General features: G+C 35.0%; 3 protein-coding genes across 6 annotated transcripts in view; 1 reads left to right on the top strand and 2 right to left on the bottom strand.

The window, feature by feature from the left end:
• The window catches only part of LOC101741866 (actin-binding protein WASF3), a 30,157-nt gene extending 19,971 nt beyond the window's left edge, over positions 1 to 10,186 (bottom strand). The window contains exon 1 of one of the 3 annotated variants that reach the window (XM_062675163.1): positions 9,949 to 10,186. The gene's annotated coding sequence lies outside the window, so the exon portion shown is untranslated. The remainder of the gene's footprint in view (positions 1 to 9,948) is intronic. The other 2 variants (XM_062675157.1, XM_062675156.1) reach the window with 2 other exon arrangements.
• A 1,575-nt stretch (positions 10,187 to 11,761) lies between these two features.
• Mppd (diphosphomevalonate decarboxylase) lies at positions 11,762 to 13,149 on the top strand. The gene is given in 1 exon segment (NM_001099830.1): positions 11,762 to 13,149. A coding segment is annotated over 1 exon segment (1,173 nt). The 5' UTR covers positions 11,762 to 11,841; the 3' UTR covers positions 13,015 to 13,149.
• A 670-nt stretch (positions 13,150 to 13,819) lies between these two features.
• Positions 13,820 to 16,136, bottom strand: Rack1 (receptor for activated protein kinase C RACK 1). 2 transcript variants are annotated; one of them, NM_001046807.1, is made up of 5 exons: positions 15,953 to 16,136; positions 15,343 to 15,693; positions 15,027 to 15,233; positions 14,442 to 14,693; positions 13,820 to 14,152 (listed from the first exon to the last, which is right to left on the bottom strand). In NM_001046807.1, exons 1-2 carry the CDS (start codon positions 16,059 to 16,061, stop codon positions 15,479 to 15,481), a joined length of 324 nt encoding a protein of 107 aa, NP_001040272.1. In that variant the 5' UTR covers positions 16,062 to 16,136; the 3' UTR covers positions 13,820 to 14,152; positions 14,442 to 14,693; positions 15,027 to 15,233; positions 15,343 to 15,478. The 2 variants fall into 2 exon arrangements, with proteins under 2 accessions (NP_001040272.1, NP_001041703.1); NM_001048238.1 differs by having other exon boundaries at positions 15,485 to 15,693.
• Between the last annotated feature and the right edge of the window lie 460 nt (positions 16,137 to 16,596).

The following is a 16,596-nucleotide window of genomic DNA, read 5'->3' as shown; positions in this document are numbered from 1 at the left end:
AGGGGCGCGGCGAGTAGGTACATGTGTTTGTGTGTGCGTGCGCAGCGGAGTGTGAATCGGTGACCATTTTATTTCCACGAAATGGGAATAACTAATTTCACAAATAATCAATGTTAACGCACATATAAATAATATTTGGTGTGTGCATAGCGTTTATACTATTAAAGTCTAATTGGGGTGTTTGAGGGTGTGCGTTAAATATGTTACGTGTTGTAGATAGCTTTGCATTCCAACAACAACATACCGACCGTCGGTTTTCCGAGCAAAAACGTCCGCTCGGCGGACAATTTGCAATTGTGGTTTCTACAGGGAAAATTTCTTTTGACTATGGTGATACTAACAATCAACGTAAGATAGAAGGCGCGCGAGTAGTCCCAAGATATCGACGATTTTCATAAAATTGTCAACAGTCAACAGTCAACGGACTTCCCTGGGTACTTATAAAAACATAGTTTAAATTGTATTTTTTTTTATTGCTTAGATGGGTGGACGAGCTCACAGCCCACCTGGTGTTAAGTGGTTACTGGAGCCCATGGACATCTACAACGTAGACGCGCCACCCACCTTGAGATACAAGTTCTAAAGTCTCAGTATAGTTACAACGGCTGCCCCACCCTTCAAACCGAAACGCATTACTGCTTCACGGCAGAAATAGGCAGGGCGGTGGTACCTACCCGCGCGGACTCACAAGTGGTCCTACCACCAGTAAGTATTTAAACATATACGAAACAAATTAACCATTAAGTTCTGTAAAGAGATTATTTTTGTCTTTACAGTTTACCTTCTCTTGCGCTGTCAATTTAAACGTTTGTTCAATATTATAGCTACTAGTAAGTACATCTTTTATTGTACAACAATGTTGTAGTTATTTGTCTTAGTTTTATTATGACCAGTCTTTTAAGTTTGTCCACTACTATGATTGTATTTTATACTTCCATAATCACAAATTTCGCCAAGACTACACTATAAAAATATTAACAAAGGCAAACCATATTCTATTCTCAATTTGACAACAGACGTCAAGAACAAAAGTTTGACAGTAAATAGTATGCATGCGTGTGTGCGTCAAATACATGGTATGTAGTGTGTGTAATGTTTTCTTTATTGATTTAATGTATCTTTTATGCATTATTTTAAAAAAATATTAGCATTGTGCACTTCTTTTCTATATTCTCTATAAGTGTGGAAAATTTCATACTCCTCCGTCCGCGCAATTTTCTTAAAAAGGGATACAAAGTTTTTGCTTCACGTATTAATATATAGATAGGAGAAGGGGAGTTAGTTATATTCGGACAACGAAAACAACTACCCTCACATTAAGCTGCTAAAAGATTAATCATTTGCCGAATAAAAGTTCTACTATTTATAATGTACGTCACGTAATGTAGGGGTCAGCGAAAATGTCAGACAAAAGTCGCACTCAGAGTACTCAGGAGACAAAGGCAAGGGCTGCTAGAAGCGAAGGTTTTGGAGAGATTCAAGATTAGATTTTACATTCTTCAAGACTTGTTCAGATACTTTGTTAATTGGGACGGTTTTTTTTTTAGATTAAGCATCTTAATTTCTTTTTTTTTTGAAATTAAATCAATTTATTTATTATAAAAAAACAACATAATATTCCTAACCTAAAAGTGGATTTTTTGTATTAACTTAACCTGGTCATTGCATGTGCTTTGCTTCAAATATTTTCCTTACTGCTCGTGACTACATTTATATTTTGTCTTACCTGGTCAGACCAACTATTTAGGATTGCATCTTGTTTTGAATCTTACCAGAAGATCTATGTGCTTCTTGAAATTTAACTTCAAAAGATTGAGAGGGTATGTAAAGTTCATCATTTTTACTGGTGGTAGGACCTGTGAGTCTGCGCGGGTGGGTACCACCACCCTGCCTATTTCTGCCGTGAAGCAGTAATGCGTTTCGGTTTGAAGGGTGGGGCAGCCGTTGTAACTATACTTGAGACCTTAGAACTTATATCTCAAGGTGGGTGGCGCATTTACGTTGTGGATGTCTATGGGCTCCAGAAACCACTTAACACCAGGTGAGCTGTGAGCTCGTCCACCCATCTAAGCAATAAAAATAAAAACCACAACAACTTTCTGGTGAGAGGTCAATTTCAAACTTACATTTTAACGAATACAATACATATTACAATACTAATGTAGAGAAAAAATATTCAGACTTATTAAAATAGAGTCGTGAAGGGGCAATAAAAACTACATACAATGGTGCATTAATATCGTGCGAGAATTGCTTTCTTTTTTATGTAATATCCTAATTAATGAACTACAACTCGAAAGTTTTACGAATTTTACGAAAAAGTACATTACTGTCGGACACCTATTTAATAGTACTTCCTTAATTAATTTGTTAATTAACAGCTATTAAATGAACTACCACCACGACTGGTATTATCAAAGTAAAATAATTACTAGCAGGTCAACCGCCGAATTTCACATAGCTACCTACAGGCAATAACAACCTAATTCCTACCCATAGTTCACACATTGACCACTGGTGATAAGAAGTGTTACAAGTCCGCCAAATATTGACCCAGGGGCCAGTTTATTTCTGTTTAAAGGCAGAAATAAACTGCGGGTCAAAAATTATCTGACTTTTCACGGAATCGCAGTATTTCCAAATCACTTGCAAACCAGACGGCGGTATTCCAATATTGACATCTATAGACTTATGTACCAAACATTGGATAGATCGTTACACCTAGATTTAAATAGGTACATAATATATTTTTAAATCATAATATCATGGATAATCAGTTATAAAACAATATGCCCTCAAATGCGTATGCATCTCAACGGAGATCATCCAAACAAAGATTGACATCACCGGTACGCGTTAGAAGTCTTACGTCATACAGATATTATGTTGTGTCGAAGGGGCTGGTTCTCGTAAGAACAGTTGCTCATAAGCACCGAGATTATCGTGGGCGATTTTATCACGAAAACACCACATACGATTATGGCTTTCAACTATTCACACGAGAAAAAAACTAATTAATCAGAAGGCATTAGGAGGCGACATTCGTAAAGGCAGGAATATACTATCCTAATTTACTCGTTTACTTGTATTCGAAAATTTTTCTGGCATAAAGCATTTCTAAAACTCTACTCTATGCTCAAACATCAGTGTCTAAGGACCTAATCCTTTTACGGGGAAAGGGGACATCCTTGTGGACTACTCACAGGCTTATCTGTTATGATAATTGATACGAAACAGATTTCAATGCACATTATTTTCTAGACCCCAAAGTAGAAATTTTCAGGCAGCAATGAGAGCATAGAATAGGAGCACGAATCGAAGCGAAGCCATCTAGTGGCCGACGCCCGTACTAATTTACATGTATTATCTATGCACTACAGTGCAATACGCGCGAGCCATAGATAGATAGATAGATGTATTGAACTGAAATTCGCGCAATTTTGTTGCAAAGAACAGAATGTAGTGGAAGTTTAATTATTTTGTACTAGATTATATGTAGATACGTTCTTTTATGAGTTTGCTTGTGAGATATTTCGCAGCTTATTTCAAACGTTTAATTAAATATTTGAAGGAAGCTAATTTAGTTCAATTGAACCTTGATGTTTTAGTGCGTCTTAGTAATAGTTGACAATGCCAAGAGTTGCAATGCAAGATTTTTTAATTGCTTAGATGGATTGACGAGCTCACATCCCACCAGAGCCTTTGGCCACTAAACATGGTAAATGCCGCCATTCCCCTTGAAACATAATTTTTAAATCTCAGTTTTACAGAGAACCTTCTCATCGTGGCCGCCGGTAACTACGTCCCGATCCTGCGGACAGAATGGAAAGCAGTCGACGTCGCACAAAACACGTTATTTCAGATCCTCCAGATCCACTAACGGCCTCTTACTAGGGTTCGTGTTAGCAACGTCGTCAGATCTGAGCCCTTGAGGCTATCAGCCTAGGTAGGAAAAAAACGGTTGCCACACCCTTCAAACCGAAACGCAATCCGGCAGAAATAGGCAGGGCGGTTCGGGCTCACAAAACGCTCTACCACCAGAAATGAATATGATTTCCGAGTGATAATCCACCTTTAACGAAGATATCCTGCGGTGTTGATAAAATTAATCTGACACCGTAGCCAATTGTAGAGGGTAAATCATGAGAAAGGTCAACGAACCGTCACATCTGGAACTTTAAAAAGTTTTCAAATAAAGGGACGTAAAAAACACACGGTACGATAGAATAAATTCAGTAGTGATATTACTAGTCACTTTAGTTTCAATCTCATTTTGTCACATAACAAATAAAACATTTAAACGTTAATAACAATTCTCTTTCATGTCTCTCGCGAACCCATTAATATTTCGTAAGGCATGATATTAGATCATCAATAAATAATATATGCCTGAGTTGCTAGTTTCAAACAATTACTGTTACGTTCGCATTGAAAATAACACAGACGAAACAATTAGAATCAATTAAACGCCAAAAGTGTTATTTTATTGACCTAGATGGATACTCATCTGATGTTAAGCTCTTACCTACTAAGCTCATACCGCATCGTGAAGCACCCATTCAAAATGGTACACAAGAACGAATGCTATTACATTTTTTTCGTGAAATTTCTTTATCGATCAACAAAACCGACAAGATCAAAATCCAAAAAAAAATACATAAATGTTATTTTACTAAACCTAATTCTGGATTCCACTCATTACAAAACACGTGTGGCACTCGGGGACTGCCGCGGTAAAGCTATTGCATAACATTTTTTATCAGCTTATGCAATTATAATTATAATAATAATAAAATAAGACCACGCTATATTTATAAACATTAACATAAGCAAAACATTAACTGTCCCCTTCACACTCATAAGGTAGACCGCGCGACAGAGAGCAACGTGTGAATGTATTGAACGCGAGCTATATGGTAGGCGGAGTGGGGGTTAGGTTTTATTTTCGTTACGGAATTTCTTGATTCGGTCGCGCTCAAAACCCGCGATAAAGGCTATGCAATAGCTTAAAACTTAATTCAGCCGTCATCAAGGTTGATATTTCGGGAATAACGTGAACTCAGTAAAATTAATAAACGCGGTAATAGCCCGTTCAAGAATTGCATATAAAATGGCGCTATTGTAAAATCCTAATTCACGATTAGCAACGATGACAATTACAACTTGTTTTCAGATTTGCCTGCATACAATTAGTATTCATTAATTTATGAATGCAAGCACAAAAGACAATGAAAAAATCGATCTTATCGAAAATGACACGTACAGTATAGTCATAGAAAAATGAATTAATATTACAGTAACATTTTTGTTAAATCTATTATAAATATTACTATGACCGAAACGTGTCAATCTGTGATTCAATCTATTTTGAGTCTTTTCCGATATTCAAGAAGACTTTAACTAAATATTCTAATTATTATTTTTTGTCAGAATACGTAGAAGAATCAAAAACGCCCCTTCCCGTTATTTACCATATCAAGAAACGAGATGAAGCTGATTTCATTTTTTTCATAAGTAACCGATTTTGACTGATTCGGTGGTACCTGCCTGCCTATTTCTGACGTGAAGCAGTAATGTGTTTCGGTTTCAAGGGTGGGGCAGTCGTTGTAACTAAACTTGAGACCTTAGAACTTATATCTCAAGGTGGGTGGCACATTTACGTTGTAGATGTCTATGGGCTCCAGTAACCACTTAACACCAGGTGGGCTGTGCGATCGTCCACCCATCTAAGCAATAAAAAAAAACAGGTGTCATCAAATGTGTAAAAAAAATACATTAATAGTATGTACCGAAATATCAATTAAGGTTGTTAATAAAGGCTTCTTATCTTATGGTACAGAGTATCTTAATTTAGGGCCGGATGACCGTGCGCGACTTGATCCCGGGATCATATTTACTGTAGAGAAAGGTGGAACACACTTATTTATTATTTAGAAGAAGAAAAAAAAACAGAATTTTTGATACTGCATATAATGCATAGTCGTTTTTAGAAACTATTTTATTTAATTTGTTGCTAAGCAATTATCATTCACACGGACACGTCAAAGAACGGGATATGTACGAGTGGATTTAAATCGACACATCCGCTGTTTTAATTCATTCGTAATCGAACAGTCCCCCCACGCAGAGCAGATACAGATAACAACGTATTTGTTTTTGAATACTATTGTAAAAAAGTCGGAGCGATTCGCGGGTCATCTGTGTGCTTAGTGCGAGTTTTTTAACGTTCTCGATAGCGTAAAAGTTATATTTGTTTGGAATTCAATCGTTTGCCTACGTTTGCCGCTAGGGGCGCTATTCCAACTGCATACAAATTTGAGTTAACGTTTACGCTATCAAGAACGTTAAAAAACTCGCACTGAGCACACTGGTGTTAAATTAAACTGTTTCAAGTTGTGAAAATATAATCTTAAGTTATGTTTGCAATTTCACCTGAGTTATGGCATGCCTCATAGTGACGGGTAAAGTGGATGGATAACGATCCAGAGGTCGTAGCCGAAAAAGATGGGAGTGACCAAGTGTCTGAGTATCTGGACATAAGACTGAGCCACGCACTTCACTGTGCAACTGACCGACATAAGTGGCTAAAAATTACAAAAAAAGGTCACAGGCGGGCGCATCACGATGCTCAGCAATGAGCGATCGACTGAAGGAGGTTGGCATGCCTTTAATGGTCCTTTTCGAATGGATATGTCCGTGGACCAAGTACTGGTATTACCGGTGACGTGCCGGAAATCTATTTCGGAGGATATTTGTAAATAAATAATTATGTACTATGCAATAAATTTTAATATTCATGTCATTTGAAGAACAAAAGTCGTTCTGATTTAAAGGCTGTTATTATTATAACGCGACTTCATTGCCTTATGTCTCAAGATGGTGATATTTCCCACAATAAAAATTCCCGGTTTTGTTAGAACTACACATATATATAAATCGTAGATTATTGCACTACCTAAGAAATGAATGCATGTAGCGTTTAAACTTTGAATTAGCTTGTCGAATTGATTAATTTCCGCATGATCGAATAACTGTATTATAACGGTTCAAACAGAAATGAAAAGCATTACAGTTTTAACGTTACAAAGAATTAATGCCCACGCAACAACGTACGTACGTGTTGGCTACAATCCTTTGATATTTACATTGAAAAAAAAAACCGAAAGGGCGTCGCTATGCAAGAAAGTGATGGTTGCTATATCGCTATATCATCATAACCATTTACCTAACTTTAAATAAACTGGATGACAATGAAGCCTTCTACACAGATTAAGGACAGGTGGAGGGCTAATTCTTGGACCTTCGAGTAGGCGCCTAGAAATAATATTAAATTTATTTCGCACTAAGTGCTTTGCCTTACGAACGTTTCTTTGCTCTAGACTACTCTAGAGTCTGTCTGCTCCCTAGATTGAGTTGTTACAACAATACATCTTTATCTCCCGTCGTTAGACTTGCCATCGCAGAGGGCAGGGTGATAAGAGATATACAATTTTTTAAGTATTTCCGGGATAGTTTAGAGTTTAATACTATGATGCTCTTATAACCCTAACTTTAAACAGTAGATGGATTACCCTCCCCCAACTACCAAACCCCTCAAAAGAATCACTAGAGGCTGGACAAGAACATAAGACTTCATGGTTGCTGTTTTGCCTCTGTTATGTTTATAACTTGCAGCTGTGTGACACATACAAACTTCTACCACTAATATAGGACATATCAGATATCAATTCTTAAAATTATTGATCAAAAATACTTTTAAAAATCAGGATATACTTAAAACTACATTCATTCTGATTCAACTATTCTAATAGTGATTTGTTTACAGTGGCATGACATTAAATGATATATTTTGGTATTAAAAGATCATTAATATTGTAGTTAATCAAATGATGTTACAAAAGATTGTTAGTTTATTGTTAAGTTACAGTGTTCGTTATAAATATCTTGTATGATAATCTATTACAACATTTGTAACAAAATCTCTTTAGGGTAAAAGTGCAGTGTTTAAGATCATCTTGAGCACTGTAGTGTAGTATATTTGATGGTCATAAAAGTTAGCCTTCAGTTTGAAATTGGTATATCAAATTTTTATATTTGAATTTGTCATATACAGCCCACCTGGTGTTAAGTGGTTACTGGAGCCCATAGACATCCACAACGTAAATGCGCCACCCACCTTGAGATATAAGTTCTAAGGTCTCAGTATAGTTACAGCGGCTGCCCCACCCTTCAAACCGAAACGCATTACTGCTTCACGGCAGATATAGACAGAGCGGTGGTACCCACCCGCGCGGACTCACAAGAGGTCCCACCACCAGTAATTACGCAAATTATAATTTTGCGGGTTTGATTTTTATTACACGATGTTATTCCTTCACCGTGGAAGTCAATCGTGAACATTTGTTGAGTACGTATTTCATTAGAAAAATTGGTACCCGCCTGAGATTCGAACATCAACACACTCAACACGAGTGCACCGGACGTCTTATCCGTTAGGCCACGACGACTAAAGTATTGCTTCATAAAGACTTGCAATACGAAGTATTGTAATCCCATTAGGAAAGCTGTCAACATTTTGTCTATTTAACATGCAAAATAATGCTTATAGGCCTAGCACATGTTCATGTATATCCAATAAATAACCAAAAACCAAGGTAGGCCCCTTAATGTAAAATAATCAAAATATGATAGATATTTAGGATTTATTGATAATTGATTGTTAATCACCTTTAAAAATATAATACATGTAACCATTCTATAATAGAGTAGATACATTCTTACAAAATCCCGTATTGTGCCAAACCATGTTATATGAGACTTGAAACCAGAACAAAAGGGGACTAATTTTTCTGAATGAAACATCTCAACTATGTAATGTAACTAACCTATTATATATTTTAAATTAGTTAAATTTCAGTTATTCCCATATATTGTGTTCAAAGTGCATAATGTAATTTTCTTAATAATTTTAAACAAAACCCTGATTATTGTTTTGTAAAAATACTACATTTTAGTATGATGGTTTCGGAGAATTTTTCTTTTGGTGTTTGAGTGGAACAGTGTTACAAAATACTGTGTTATAAGAGGGTTACGTCTACAATGTATATCATACAAAATTTTAATTTAAGATTTGCATGATGTATGTTATAACGAGTTGAAAACACTCATAACTTTCTCTCTTTACCAAATATCACTTTACCTTTCTTGCCAGACTATCCCAGTGACTAATTTTTTGGTGTAAATTTTCAATTTATTTTGTGCAATCTGCACATACTTAACTAACGTTGCTGCCCAAAGTTAGTCAAAGATAGTTGTGGTGTTAATTGTAGTAACAAAGTTGATTCTGGAAAAGTGCTCTAAAGTTAAAATAACCCATAAAAGCTCCAAACACTAATTACTGTATCATAAAACATATTAGTTTCTTTGTTTTTCATTTCTTTAATTCGCTTATTAAATTTGAACCATACTTCTTTCCATCTATGAACATTTTATTCAAAAATTTAAATCTAATTGGATCTTCTTTACATACTTATTTTTACCATACTAGGTAATTAATTGATACGTCAATTTTAGACTTATATGATGTATTCGGTTTATAGATAAGGATTTGTTAAAAATAGTTTTTTTTTTAATACTGAATTTGATTATATTTTTAATTAAATTTGATTTCTCTATAACTTTTAAGAAATAATCGTTCATATATTTCATAGACATTCGCATTTTACATATTTCTATCAATGATGACAGTTAAACATAGGTGTGGTGACACTTTACACTAATGATAAACCTTCGGTGCTTACCACTACGCCCTAGAGGTCTTACAATGCGAAACAATTAACTTGTAAAAAATTTACAATCTAATACATGGGAAATATGCAATAAACATATCCCTTACTAATATATTAACGAAACAATTTTAAGATACAAAATCAAATAATAAAGAAATACCTACTCACCCTCTCCACCCAAGGAAGTCAACAATTTATCTTTACTTTGGTGTTAACTTTGAACACTACAACTGTCACGTTTTTCCAGGTCACATTAAACGGGTACACTATTCTTAACAAACGTTTTACAATGATAACAAACTCAAGATATTACGAGAATTACACATTAGGACCGCCGCTTACTGTGCCACAAAACGAAAATGGCAGGCAGCGTTAAAATCAATGTTGCCATATCTACAACTGGGCTGCCAAGCCAATCTCTTATTATGCACTGAATATATGCCAATCTGCCAGTGGAGGTATACTAAAAGATATTCTTACGACAAAATAAGTTATCAACTGTCTTTATTTATGGCATAATAATATACAGAAATAAAAAATCTATTATCTTGACCTGAAAGTAGGATAAATTCTTGTTTTGTGTTCACTAGAATAATATTATGTTGTTTGAATATCAATGAATATGTGCAAAGCAATGATTAAAAAAAATACACTTCACTTTCGCATTTATTAATTGATTTTTTTATTTTGTATGAAATGGTTTTTTAATGGCGCATAGCTGTTACTAACAGTTTTCAAAAAAATCTAAATGACTATAATCATTTGCTTTCATTAGACCTTGGATCTACCTGATAGAAATGCTAAGCCATTCTTTAATTAATTTATTGTATAGATGCGTGAAAAAGATCATGGTCAACAACCTGAAACTCCATACAATTTTTTATTTTACTACAACTTAGCATTATATATTACCAACAATGAAAAAAAATTTTCAGGCTTACTGTCTACATCCTAACCTACAAGTCATCAAACATGAGCAGGAATTTAAGTATTTATTACAGCCACACAGAGAAATATTTTGTGTGTTTATTTGTAAGAGAAGCACCACTTACATATTTTGGAAAGTAGAAAAATTCAAAAGAATGATCAAAAATTAACCACTCAAAGACTAATTTGAGTAACGTCACTAAGGAAATGTACAAATTCTTTTATGATAATAAATTTTGGGTGTTAAAATTCATTACATGGTAACATTAAGTCCGAAATTTGGTTTTAATTAATTAATTTGAATACTCATAGAACAAAGTGTCGAATTGCAGACTGAAATGCTTACTGTTGTGGACTTTGAGAAAGGTTAGTGAATTTCTCATTGGACAGCATCAAAATACAAGGATTTTTTATAACGGTTAGAACTTTGTTTCTTCTTGTTGAATCTTGATATTTTAATTGTTTTAATTTGTCAATTTTTTTTTTTTTTCTGGCTTAATTGTAGCTGGTTGATTTTTTAGTATTCACTCGACAAGTCTTCTCAGGTTCTCCCAAAAATACCTTTTTAGTCGTAGTAAAGGTGAGAAACCTTTTTACTAGAGTTAATTGATTTTATTTTTGTCTTTTAAAAAACGGCATGACTTTCGTACTTAAAATATATGAATGAACCTTGAGTTTTATAGTCACTTGGATCCATGTGTCTGCCCAAATGAAGAAAAAAACCATAGAAAATCTCATACGTCAGTTCACGGTTACCAGAGTGGATTTTTTTCTTTTTCTAAAAAGATGGGGAATTGAATTAATATTAATGTGGAAATGGTTTTGTGAGTTTAAAGAGTGACACATAAAAAATTTCTGAAATTGATCATTTAATTCTCATCGTTAAATTTGAAGTGAAAAATATATATACATATGACGTGAATGCATTTATTCATCAGAAATAATAATAATATAAAAACAGTTTGGGGAAATTGAAGACATCGCATTTGTTATCCCTAAAGTCCCACCCCAGTGCAATTTTTGTACAAGTGAAACTGACGTATTTCAGTGATAACTGAAATCTTCTGGCGCCAGTTTTTAACTTATTTTCGCCTAATTCGAACAGCCATTCCTTTTTTTCTTAAAAATGAGCAACATAGTTACAGTTATTGCTCCAGTAAATATTGCAGTAATAAAATACTGGGGAAAACGTGACGAGAAATTAATTTTACCGTTAAATGATTCCGTTAGTGCTACTTTCGATACAAGTGTTATGTGTGCTAAAACATCGGTATCTACTCATCCGGATTTCGTAGAAGATCAGATTTGGTTAAATGGAAAAGAAGAGTCATTTTCGAATCCAAGATTACAAAACTGCCTCAGGGAGATAAAATCACGAGCTGTTGCAGAGAAAACGATTGCTGAAGATGTACTATCATGGAAAGTTCATGTTTCTTCAGAGAACAATTTTCCAACCGCTGCTGGTTTAGCATCCTCGGCTGCAGGATATGCTTGCTTGGTGTCAGCTTTAGCAAAATTGTATAAAATTAAATCAGATGTCAGTTCAATTGCAAGATTAGGCTCAGGCAGTGCATGTAGAAGTGTTTACGGAGGTTTTGTAAGGTGGCATGCTGGCTCAAAACCTGATGGTAGCGATTCTATAGCCACACAAATTGCAGATTCGAATCATTGGCCTGAAATGCGTGTTTTAGTACTTGTAGTTGGTAATACTCAAAAGAAAGTCAGTTCAACTGTAGGAATGAAAATATCTTCAGAAACATCTGAATTATTAAAACACCGAATACAACACTGTGTTCCCCAAAGAACTGAAGAAATTATAGAAGCTATAAAGAACAAAGACTTTTCTAAATTTGCAGAGATAACAATGAAAGACAGTAATCAGTTTCATGCAATTTGCTTAGATTCATATCCTCCTATTGTGTACATGACAGACATTTCTCATTCAATTGTAGATTTGATTCATAAATATAATGACTTTAGTGGGGTGACAAAAGTAGCATACACATTCGATGCTGGATCGAATGCTTGTTTGTACTTGTTAAAGCATGATGTCCCTAAAGTAATTTCATTAATAAAATATGCATTCCCTTCAACGTCACCAGAAAAATTCATAACAGGTTTAAGTGTTGCCAAAGAAGAAATAAATACTGATATTTTATCAAAGTTGTGTATTGAACCAATGGGAATGGATATGATTAAATACATTATACACACTAAAATAGGTGAAGGACCTACAGAAATAGATTCACATTTGCTGGACAGTAACGGGCTGCCTATTTCAAAGATAAACAAGATATAAATTTTATACTTTCAAACAAGGGGTGCTGATGTGTAGCAGATGGAAAAATTCTATTCCTAATCAATGAAATAAAACTACAATAAAGTGTTAGTAAATCGAAAAATAATAAAAATTAAATTAGGGTAAATACTAAAACAAAAATTAACAATTATCAATACCTATAGGTATATTTTTTCTATTTGTTCATTCATATTGTTCTTGCAGTTGGAATATGATTAATTTGGTGCTGAATATGTTCACTAAAAGATTTTTGAAATTTACTTCTTTGTAGTATTCTATGTTAGAAGTTAAATAGTTAATTATTAATATGAAATAAAATTCAGGTGGAGAAAGAATCAATGCTAGGTTTCATACCACAGCTGCATTGTTTTAACCATCTAATCTGTGGCTAGTCTACAGACAGAAAGCGTTGTAAATAAGGCACTGCTACTCTAGTCCTTTAAGCTAATTGCAGTTAACTGTGACATCTTGATCCAATTAACTGTATTGTGTACATTTATTTTTATATATTAGTGCATACTGTTTGTAACCATAATTTCAATTACTTTTCCATTGAACATATTTATTAAATCTGAAGCTTTAAAAAGAATCTATTTTTGTAGAGAATTATGATTCACTACAGGGGTTGAGGTTGGGTTGGTTTTGTCATTATCCTTTTGTATTTTTGTATGTAAATTTACATTATAATAAATAAAGTCATTTGGGTACGAAAAGGTCGTATTTTATTTACATAACAATACATTAAAATAGGCACTATTCAATTTCTTATCTTAAACTTACAAGGAGATCAATAAAATGCTAGTTTGGAAAATTTACACAATTTCATTTATTTTCATCCTTAACATAATTCAACACCGTCAAGAATTGGAACAAGTAGAAAAATCACTTAGAGTCAATCATCCAAGGAATGAGTAAAGAACACAAAAATAAATGAAATTAATGTTGACAATTAAGCTTATCGAGCTGAGATGGAAACCTGCCACACTCTTATAGTATTATCTGAGTAACCAGCAAATAAGGTTTGTCCATCAGTAGACCATGCTAGGGAGAGACACTGAGGAGGGTCTGTCTTGGAAGTTTGCGTTTGGTTAATGATTTCAGGCCTGAGCTCTTCAACCATCTCCTTGCTTTCCAGATCCTGTAAAAAAGCAGTTTAATAATATGTATTTTTTTAGAAGTGATTTTTTGTTATTTATATTTTCCAAATATATCTTTAACAGCTAAAAGACATTTACAGCTAGATATGCTTGCATAAGTAGTACCCCCATTTACACCTTCAATCACTTTCGACAGAATCCACCAGGTTGACAATCTACTTAGAGGGCATCACTGTGGTACCTTCCAACGCATGGTTGGCACTTATGAATTATAGAACCTTAATGGAAAATATTTACTCAATTTTAGTTATTAATTAAATCGATACATACCCAGATCTTGATGGAAGGTCCGAAAGCAGCACATAGCCAGTATCTGTTGGGTGAGAAGCACAAGGCCGTGATGATATCATTGTGGTCTAAGGTGTGGAGGTGTTTGCCATCGTTCAGATCCCACAACATCGCCTTCATATCCTTACCACCAGATGCACACAAAGAGCCATCAGGTGATACAGTAACAGTGTTCAGATAGCCAGAGTGACCCAAATGGTTAATCTTGAGCTTACAGTTAGTGAGATGCCAGACCTGTGCACAAAAAAAACCATTGATTAAGATTTATATAAACAGATTCCTAGAATAAGTTTTTTATTTGTTAGAACTTTAATATAAAGCTGAACATTCATATTTACTTAAATTTGAATTATGAAAAATCTATAATTAGGCTCATGAGGATTTGTATATTAGCTTTTAGGTATTCCTCAGGAAGTCTTTTTTTTTGGATGAGACAAGTACCTAATATATTTTTCAACAGCTGTGAACGCTAAACGATAATTAACGAACTAGATTAGACTTTTGATACATCTAAGCATTGAAGGAATCAAGGCAATTTATAACCCTTTTCATAAATAGTACACTAACCTTGACAGTTCTGTCCCAACCACAGGATACAATAATGGGGTTGGCATGATTGGGTGAGAATCTGACACATGACACCCAATCGCTGTGTCCATCATCTTGGATGGTATACTTGCACTCCGCAAGGGTGTTCCAGAGTTTGATAGTCTTGTCGCGAGAACCAGACACTATCTGACGGTTGTCAACTGAGAAGGCTACCGAGAGTACATCCTGTGATATAAACAAAAAACTTATCAATTCAACTACACTTAGAATTGTTAACAGACTGTTGTATGATGGTCGGTATATTTACAATACTATAATTATACTACCATCTTACCTCAGACTTTTACAACACAAACACAATCTTCTGCCTCGCAAAGGCACAAAACACTGGTCTTCTGCCTCGCATAGGCACTTAGGATTATCTTCAGTGCATAATCAGCATTTACACCCTAACAAAATTAAGAGTTCTGTCACACCTTAGTATGGTCCTCGAATCGTCTGGTAGTCTTGCCTGCAGCGAGATCCCACAAACGCAAAGTCTTGTCCCAAGAACCGGAAAGGGCGTAATTACCGTCACTAGACAGCACAACATCAGAAATGAAGTGCGAATGACCGTATAAACGCTTTTGAGGTATACCGTAGTTGTTTTCGTCTCTGGTCAGCTTCCACACGATGAGAGTTTTGTCTGAAGATAAATTTCAAATTTTATTCGAATGTCTCATTTTCTATATGTATATTGGATCCTACAGTAACAAAATATTCAGCCCCATATCCGCTTGCCGCTCACAACAATCGCGTGGCAAAGTTTTACTCATCATGTTATTTTGTTGGTAAATGGTAGTATACAAGAAAACTGATACGTATTTAACCCAGGTTATTGCATATTTGCACGGTTATTGAGATAATGATTGTAAAGATGTATCTGGATTTATTAGCAAACTTACCTCGAGAGGAAGATAAGATCATGTCCGGGTATTTCGGATTAGTTGCAATTTGAGTAACCCAGCCATTGTGGCCTCTAAGAGTTCCTCGGAGTTTTAATGTTTCAGACATTTTTGAAAATGGTTTGAAGAGCGACGACTCCCTGAAGCGTCAGGTCCGGTAGCACGTGTTAAAAGAACACGAAACCTACGGTGATGGCCGACCATCGACCGCGAACTAGAGATGCCCAAATCAGTCGAGTCAAAGAGGCGACAACTTTTCAGGGTTGACCTAGTCGACTACATCGATTGTAAAACATCGCGATGATTTATGAAATCAATTTTCTAAATTATTAATCCCGTAGTTGAATAAGAGACCATTACTATAAGGTAATTTGTGATTTTTAAATGGAAATCTCGAAATTGATTTACTACTCGCTGGGGCAAATGGCCGGCGTCCGAGACAAATTGAAGCCACAAATCGAAACGAAAAATCTGTCTACTACTGCCGAGTGTGAAGCACGATTTAAAAAAAAAACAATTTTTTATATTTGAGAAATTACCGGTGGCCCGGAGGCCTTTCCAGTTTTACCAGGGCAGGTGGGCGAACAAGGGCTCAGCCAGAAAGGGTGGGATTTACTCGAGCGCCTCCAAAGGAGACCTAACAA

Source organism: Bombyx mori, chromosome 3 (assembly GCF_030269925.1).
Source record: "Bombyx mori chromosome 3, ASM3026992v2".
Classification (NCBI taxonomy): Eukaryota; Metazoa; Arthropoda; class Insecta; order Lepidoptera; family Bombycidae; genus Bombyx; species Bombyx mori.
Note: the sequence above shows the minus strand (reverse complement) of the source record. Positions and strands in the feature narration are given on the sequence as shown.